Source organism: Dunckerocampus dactyliophorus, chromosome 21, assembly GCF_027744805.1.
Source record: "Dunckerocampus dactyliophorus isolate RoL2022-P2 chromosome 21, RoL_Ddac_1.1, whole genome shotgun sequence".
NCBI classification, from domain to species: domain Eukaryota; kingdom Metazoa; phylum Chordata; class Actinopteri; order Syngnathiformes; family Syngnathidae; genus Dunckerocampus; species Dunckerocampus dactyliophorus.
In genome coordinates, this window is record NC_072839.1 from 5,265,111 (window position 1) to 5,274,028 (window position 8,918).

General features: G+C 38.6%; 1 protein-coding gene across 2 annotated transcripts in view; it reads right to left on the reverse strand.

Annotated features, from left to right (window-relative positions):
• tpk1 (thiamin pyrophosphokinase 1) overlaps positions 1-5,857 on the reverse strand; it is a 54,229-nt gene extending 48,372 nt beyond the window's left edge. Inside the window, exons 1-2 of one of the 2 annotated variants that reach the window (XM_054766161.1) lie at positions 5,210-5,763; positions 3,729-3,812 (exon numbers count right to left, since the gene is read on the reverse strand). In XM_054766161.1, coding sequence (XP_054622136.1) covers positions 3,729-3,771 — 43 coding nt within the window. In that variant the 5' untranslated portion in view covers positions 3,772-3,812; positions 5,210-5,763. The other variant, XM_054766160.1, reaches the window with a different exon arrangement.
• Positions 5,858-8,918: the final 3,061 nt, after the last annotated feature.

Genomic DNA, 8,918 nt, shown 5'->3' on the forward strand with positions numbered 1-8,918 from the left:
TAATCTACACCTGTAGTCACAGCTGCCCTGGGGTAGTCTGACGGAAACACGGTTGCCAATTCGTGCCTACGGCCTCTCTGACCGCCACCAAACATTCATACGCATTCATACCAGGTGGGTGAAGTGTCTTGCCCAGGGACACAGCAACAGTGACTCGGTGGAGGGAGCGAGGATCGCACCGCCAACCTTTCTGGTTTCTGGACGACCTACTCCACCCCCTGAGCCACTGTCGATTATGTTCTTTCAAGGTTCCACCTGTAATGCCCAAGAAATATTCCTGCTACATTATGAATGCAAGGAGAGGCTGGGGGGCGGGGTAGCAACATCGAGGAAGAGAGATGAATATCAATTTTGCAGAGTTTAAGGAGTGCATTTTACAGTGGCTGAAAAAGTTTATACAGAGGAAACTGTCCTCTGGGTTTAGGACTTTATGGCTGCGTCAGCCTGTTGTTCACTGTACTGGAAGGTCATTTGCAAAAAAAAGAAGAGTTTGACCCTTGAGAGAAAAGAAAGGGGAGGCTGAGGAGAAAAGAAATGACACAAACAGAAGGAGGTGAAGAGGAGCAGGGAGGAGGAGACGATTTTGTCAGTCTCGTCTCTTAATTGGCAAGAGGTCTGCTGAAAACAAAAAAAACACAAACTCAACCAGCCGTGACTTTTCGGATAACCTCTCATGCGCGCACACAGACACACACACACGCGCACACAGACACACACACACGCACACACACACACACACACACACATATATATGCACACGGATGAGCTCAGCCTTTTCTTGCACTCTGTTCACAAAGAAATGTCACCTTGGGATTCTTTTGAAAAGTGCTCGAAAGCATAAATACCACACATGCACCAACTCATATATTCCAGGAATATGCCATTTATGACTAAATTTCGGGATTTAGAATTCTAACACTGCACACGGGGGATTTTAAAATGCATCCAGGGGCTTCTTTTATACTCTCCGCCAAGAGTTGCGATAAGCATTTCCTCGGAGAGATTAAGCTAAGAAAGCAACAGCGGTGTATTCTAAACATATCTAATTAGAGCAGGAATGTCTCAATATAGGAAACTGTGGGGAAAAAAAGGAAGTTTAAGGCATTTTAAAACACATCTTTATCAGGCGTGATACGAAGCAACAATCTTATCATGGCTCCATGTTGACGGAGGAGGCTTGGTTTAACCATTTCCTGCTCTCCGCTGAGGGATTATTTGCATATGAAGTGAATAAACACTTATTCGTAGACAGATCCTACTGAACAGGATGAGCATGTCTAATATTTGAGTGGAATATTTGTTCTAGAAGAGGCTGCAGATTTCTGAACTGATCAATAATGGATTAATCGACTATTATGTCTATCCCTAGCCTTGATAGCCTTGAAACTATGACAGATGAAAGTGATTCAGTTAGAAAATGATCAGTTTAAGTGCAGCATAGCCAGTATTTCCTCTATATGGTAACACGTTTACATACACTCATAATGGGCTTGAATGTCTTTTTCATTTGGGGTCCTTAAGGTTTTATTTGAATGCTTCTTTTTCCAGAATGGATGATTATATAATATACATCTTATTTTTTTTATGTATTTTCTTGAACTTACAGTGTCGTTATTATATATGGAACGTTGTTTATACAAATATTCTAGTCTACGTGTTTTTTTAAATTGCTGCCCGTAGGTGAAATGGAAATTCCATGGTTGTAATTGTTACATTATTGACATATAGCGATGATAAAAGGATCTTTTCCTGATTGATGATTCAATCCTGGATATCGGGGGGGGGGGGGGGACACAAAACCTAGCAAGAATACCATGGTTTTATTGTGTGACTCTGATGTAAAGTGTAATTGCATCCTGTGAAATCATCAGCTGTGGGAGTCATTATTGATGTGCTATTTGCAAAATACGCACACAGTTTCTGCCACAAAGATAACATCAACAAAGTACAGGAGCTTTGGAAGTCCAATTACAAGCGTTACCTTTCACATCCTCCGCCGTCACGCGTGTTAATTAGCATGGGAAGCGCCTTGAACGCCTTCTGTTTTGTTTCTAGCACACACCTGCTGCAAAGTGAGAAGCGAGGCAACAGTTATGGGGCCAAATTACTCTGCATTATTCAGACATCTAAAAATCATCCCTTTGTTAGATTTTTAAATATGTCATATAGGTCTAGAGGCTCACATAAGTCGTCATATGCAGTTGCCACTTGGCGCTTACAAAACAATATGCATACTGAAGCAATCGTTCTGGATTTTTTGCATAAATTCAGCATTTTCAAGCAAAAAAATGGTTAAATGAGCGAAACTACATGAGATGTAGTATTCTACACTGGTCACTAGGTGTCAGTAATGTTACTGTAATGTTCAGTGAGACACACAAGCACCAGTCTTGATCGCCGGAACAGCAGGCTTTTATTGCAGGTTTGAATGACCTCATAAAAACAAGAGCTACTATTGCAGCTGTTACCCACGCAAAGCTGAAACTCAATTCTAAACTCCCGACATCGCTTCCTGTCAGCCCCGACAGTCAGTTCCCTCTAGGGTACACATTTACTGTAACACACGAGTCTTATTTACTTCTTAAAATTGCTTACTTTCTATGATTCTATCCACTATATTGGGTAATAGGAGTGTAAAGGTGACTATAGGGGTGTTGTTTCATGTCTGGAGGTCTCTAATAATGTTAAAAAACTGTAGAAGGTCGTGAACTATTTGACTTATAAATAAAGAAATTCACTTCTCACTTAACTAACACCAATTAACCTTGATGAGTGATTACTGTATTGATATCCACAAATCATGTGGTGTCCAAATCATCATAATTGTTTTGACAGACAATTCTTTTGTGAGTGCAAGGCTTTATTTGCCACGATTTTTCATGAACCTAACATTGTACTGTTATTTTTTTTGCATGTTTTTTTTTTTTTTTTTTAGAATGTAGCAGTGACTTTCATCTGCACGTTTGGAGAACGACAAAGGTTCCAGAATGTTTTGTTATTCTATTTTTTTTTTTTATAAGAAAAACCCTTATTAAATTCTATTAATGATTATGATTGACTGCAGCTGATTCAAGTTTCTTTTTGGCTGCATAAAAGGGTTGGTTCAAAGTTCTCTCTGGATCAACCAATACTGTACTCAGAACAAAGTCCAAGAGCCATTTTCTGAATGATGATAATGATATTATATTTAAAATAATGCTGAACATTTACAGAAATCTAGCAGTTAACTTCATATTTAACATTTCCCCTCCGTATGCACATTTCAGTAAATCATTTATATATCACTTTTCATTCATAAAGACTCAAATAATAACTCAACATGCTCTCCGCAATGAAAGGTTTATGCAAGGCATCCCAAATTGCAGTGGCAAGACTAAAGCATGACTGGCATGACGCTGGGACTTGATGGCATCTTAACACAACAATAGTACAGATTCATTCCATGCACAACAACAACAATTGCAAGTGCCTCTCGAACTTGCTGCTGTCACAAAAATACCACTGATTTGTTTTTGGAGTTGCAATTCCCTCGGGACAGCGCGTGTCAGCCCGACTGGGAGGAAGACAAGTGTGACAGCGATGTGAATAAATAAGCGTTTTGATCAGTTGCTCAGATCACACACGCACGCACACACGTTTGTTGTGGTTCCAGCGCACAAAGACAGTCTGTGTTGATTAATTGTGTGCATGTGTTTGCACCGAGAGGACGGAGGTCTAAAGTGTAGTACCTGAAGGCAGCAGGCAATCCAAAGGGGACAACTCTTCATTCATGGCCACAGGAGCCTGGCTTCAATTAAGCGACTCACCAGGAACTGAGGAGAGGAGTATTATTTTATTACCTTGCATTTTTTACATCAACAATTACAAGTGGTCTTCTGTTTACGACATTCCGTGTTACGACATGTGGTTATTTATGAACGTGCGCCCATAAATTAATTAAAAACGTCCTTTCTGCAGCTACACAGAGGAAGGATAACATGGCTTATTAAACTTTTTGCACTTTACTACGTCTCCCTGGCAGCAGTGCGTCAAAGAAAAGGAAAGCCATCACCATGGAAGTGAAAATGAACATCATGACCAGCTCAGACTGAGCAGAAACGCCCACCGATAGTGGACGCTACCGGCCAATCGCTAAGGTACTGTGGGTTGATCGCACCAACATCACATTGTAGATGTCATATTACATCAGTCAGATGACATTAAGGTCCCCTCCTGATTGGCTGGTGCTCCCCCTGCGTCAAAGATTAAATGGTGAATAGACACTCTCATCCTACACACACAGATGCAACATTCATCTTTATTATTTTGATTATGGATAAACTAACTGAGCAGTAAGACGCCTATATCTATTGAAGAAACATTATTCGTTCATTTGCAGCGGCTAGTTATGTAGAAAAAAAAGTGAATTCACTCCACTATAGAAATGCATGCTTTCTACACTTCCGCCTGTTAAACTATTATTTTATGGTTAATTGGAAAATGTGCTCATTGCTGAAACCTTTTCAATATGTTGCCTTGACTTTGGCTGCATTGTCTTTTGCATAATAATTTTCATTTCTTTTATATCTGTAATGTTTGACAGCAAATGCTAACTGGACGTGATACATGAGCTGTAGCTATTTTGACTGACATACTACTCAGGTTATGTCCATACTATTGAGGAATTATGTGTAATTATCTTCATTGTCATACTAAACCGAAGTGTGTATTGTTGCACGATATCAACTACTTTCATTACCTCTAAACTTTGAAACAGAATGTGAAATACTAATGATGAGTATTTATTTTTTTAGATCTATGTTTATAATAGCAGGTAGATCTTGGTCATTTTAAATGTAACTTGCAGGCTGAAAAAGTGTGAGCACCCTGGGTGTACGGTGTGTGTGACTCGGGAGTTAATTCAGGTATAAGACCGACTTACACTAAAAGTATATCACAGTGTAGCAATGGAACTCGTTCGGACACCGAGGACCACCAAACACCTGTTTGGTATTGAACTACAAAAAGTAGTAAGTTGCATTAAACACATATCAAGAAAAAGTAACATATATCAGTCATATCAATCAAACATAAGAAATAAGAAAAATGATACAAAGAAATAATAATAAAACAATGTCATAGGTCCATAATATATTAAAACATATTAAATTCACAGCATTTCTTTGCATGTAACCCATAAAATACTCACAAGAAGTCCAAATATACTCACATGTAAAATGTAAAAGAGCACGTGTTCCCAATAATACCACTGAATGAGTCTTTTTCACCACTCTTAGACATGCCACAGCAGCTTGTTAATTATTGAATAATCATAAATCATTAATCCTAGCAGTGACTTATCTCTACGCTGTTTCTAAACGCCCATAAAATAGAATAAGATAAACCTTCAGTCCACCCCCCTTTCATTGGTGAATGTGGACACGTGCCAATAGGAAACACGGAGATTAATTGGATATGCAGTAATTTTAACGATAACAAAAAATTGACTTATTTTTTCTCGTGCATACAAGACTTGTGGATAAGCAATAATCCTAGCTCTGTTCAACTGTTTAACCAGGCGAACTTAAAATTTAAACCCGAAATGTGGACTTTGCCCAGCACTACTGAGGCGGTGTCTATGAATGAGGACACAGACGGCGCGCCGCCACCTTAGTCTTTAACGATAATAACAGCATTTTTCATTCCAATTTTGACTACAGCTATGTAGGATATGTCGCTGTAAACAGAAAACGCCGGAGTTAAAATGTTACTAATGTTAATGTATGTCAAAAACTTACAGAATACAGCCACTTCCGTCATTGAGGATGTAAACAGTCAACAAGGAGCAGCAAAGAAGGTTCAGCAGAGGCGGAAATTGACGAGGTTGTGCTATGGGGACATCTAGAGGCCAACAATGGAAGTGCTTTCCTCGTGTGCAGCTGAAAGACAGTCATTCAGTCTTTGAATGTGAAGTTTACCAATTTGATTCTAACATAATGTATTTAATTCACTTGATGTACAATCTACAACTATTTTCACTTTATATAAAACCAATAAAATCATCAAATTATGATAGGAATTTAATATGAGGTCGCCATATGCAAGACCCAGACACTAGATGCAGTCACACACTAACTTCCAGTAGCCCTGACAGTCCCCGACTGAACAAAATTATGCAAACAAATATAAACAGACAGCAGGAGCACACACATACACTGCGGTGATATGCCTCCGATATGTCGAGACAGCGAGAAGGCGTGTCAGGTATGGAACCGAATCACTCTCAAGGTGAATCCACATTGGAGGCTCGTTAAAACAAACTCCCCCTCATCAATCAAAACTTGTCCAGGCTTCCTGACACACTGCACATAGCGAGAAAACACACACACACACACACACACAAGTTGCAAACGTGTGCTATGTGCAGAGGCATCAGGATTCATTCATCCTTCGGGCATGCATTATGAATACATCTATGAATAAATTCCAGTTTGAGTGGATTTGTCATTCGGAGGGATGTTTTTTTTCTTTTAAGAAGTTTACACCATCTGGGTCTTCTTCCCCTCCCTGGCATTTTATGTCCATTACGAACCTGTATTCATTTAAAGGGATAGTTTGGATTTTTTGATATGAAGTTGTATAGCAAGTTTTTCATCACAGAAATCGACCATGGAGACCAAGTGAGGGATAAGTCGCTGTTATTGGACTACAATGCTGATGGGGATGTCATACAACTTCATGTCAAAAAATCGGAACTATCCCTTTAATTTGCATTTTTGCCTTGGTTATATTGAATCGGAGCACCAACAGATCAGCATTTACCCAAGTTCTTCTCCCTGTTCCCGTGGAAATGTTTGAATAGTCACTTGTTGCTAGGCAGAATTCGTAGGGCACAATCGCAAGCTAGGAGAGAGGGTTGCACTGCACCACAAAGTTAACAAAAAAAGGAGAGGGAGACTTGGTAGGTACTCAGTTTACACACACAATGGACCCCACCGCCCCAAATATAGTATTCTAGGACATGTTTATTTATAATATTTATATATATATATATATATATATATATATATATATATTTTACCTCATCTGCCCCCAGGCTCTCCAATATTCCTCACCTGTTAAATTAAATTAAATTAAATTAAATTAAATTTAATTTAATTTAATTTAATTTAATTTAATTTAATTTAATTTAATTTAATTTATTTTTTAATAATGATTAATACATGAATTACATAATTATTAAATTAATGATTACTGATATAAATGAAATGATTAAATAATTATTATATGCAAACATGCTAATGCTAAGTGGCCACATACAGCCATACATCCATACATCCATTTTCTTGCACAAGATGAGAAAAATATAGAGAAGACTCACACACAAGTGGGTTCTCTTTAGAAAAAAAAAAAGGTTCAGCTTGGTCTATCGCTTTGTGCACCTAATTGCTTTCATTATTTGCCGTATCTGATCCACAGAGGCTCTTGCCAATTTCACTGTGATCAAAAAAAACACTGAAAAGGTCAAGAATAGCACCGATAAAGCATAAAGTAGTCATCTTTTCAGAATACCGCCTCCTTAAATACTGGCAAAGGCAGGATTTTTTTTTTATTCTCATGAAGGTCACAGTGGAGTCTTTCAATTTAATGTTCTTTATCAGTGAATATTAGAGCTGCACTATTACCCTTCTGAGCAGACTGCAGTAGTTACGTTTCGGGACCACCAGTGAAAGTCTAGCCCATAAAAATGTCTACAGTGGAACCTTGGCTAACATAAAAAAAATTAAGCCAAAATGTTGCCTCTGTTTGGGTATATTTTCCGGTTAGTGTATAATCCTGTGATATTAATACACTGCGTGAATCCAACTGTGTTCTTCATGTATTTTTGTCACAAAACGTCCTTGCTAGGAGCCCATTAGCTTGCTAATACATATAAACAGGAATCGTCGCCCGTCCATGATGTCATCAGTGGTTGACTCTGTAGTTCTTTGCTCGCTGACACAGTTACGCCACAGGTGTCTGCTTTTCTTTTGATTACAGCTGCAAAATAACCCCAAACGGAGCCAAAGAAAGTTATGAGTGCCAGAATTTTGATAAAGAAGGTGAGAAACACTGCTGAATTCAAGAAATAACTCACAGCAAAACACGAAGGTGGTGTCTGAGTGGCTCTTGCTGCCAGGTAGTGTCTTTGTTAACAATCACGTCTTCAGTCAATCAAGTAAAAATGGCCTTAAATGTTCATTTATCCCTTTCATTTGTCACTTATATGCATTTTTTAATTATTTTCTGCATGTAAAAACTATAAAAACGTGTTTTGTGTTAACAGGCATGTCTTTCTGGAGGAGATTAATTGGATTTACATGATTTCTTATGGGAAAAATTGATTTGGTTTGAGTACGTTTCGGTTAGAGTCAAACCTTCTGGAGCGGATTAATGACGCTAACCAAGGGTCCCCCTCCTAACGCTGCTGCTTTGGGGCTTCACGTTATTGTCTTTCAAAAACACATTAATTAATAAATCATGCTCTTTTGTGGTTGAATACAGCCTATCATTAGTAAAAAATGCATATTAAAAGAAATTGTAGACACACAAGCACCAGATCACCTGAACAGGATTTTATTGCAGGTGTGAATGATCTCACAACAGGCACAATAATGGCACAATAATCCCTAACATGAGCTACTGTTGTGGCCGTTACCCGCAAGCTAAAACTCAACTCTGAACCCCCGACGTCACTTCCTGTCCACGCCCCCACTGGAACACTTACAGCAACATACACGAGCATGAGTCTTATTTATGTCTTGTATGGCTTATTTTGTCTTATTATGTCTACTATATCGGGTAATACGAGTGTGAAGGTGACTATAGGGGTGTTATTTCATGTCTATAGGGCTCTTATAATGTTAAACACATTTAGAAGGTCGTAAACAGGTTTTCTA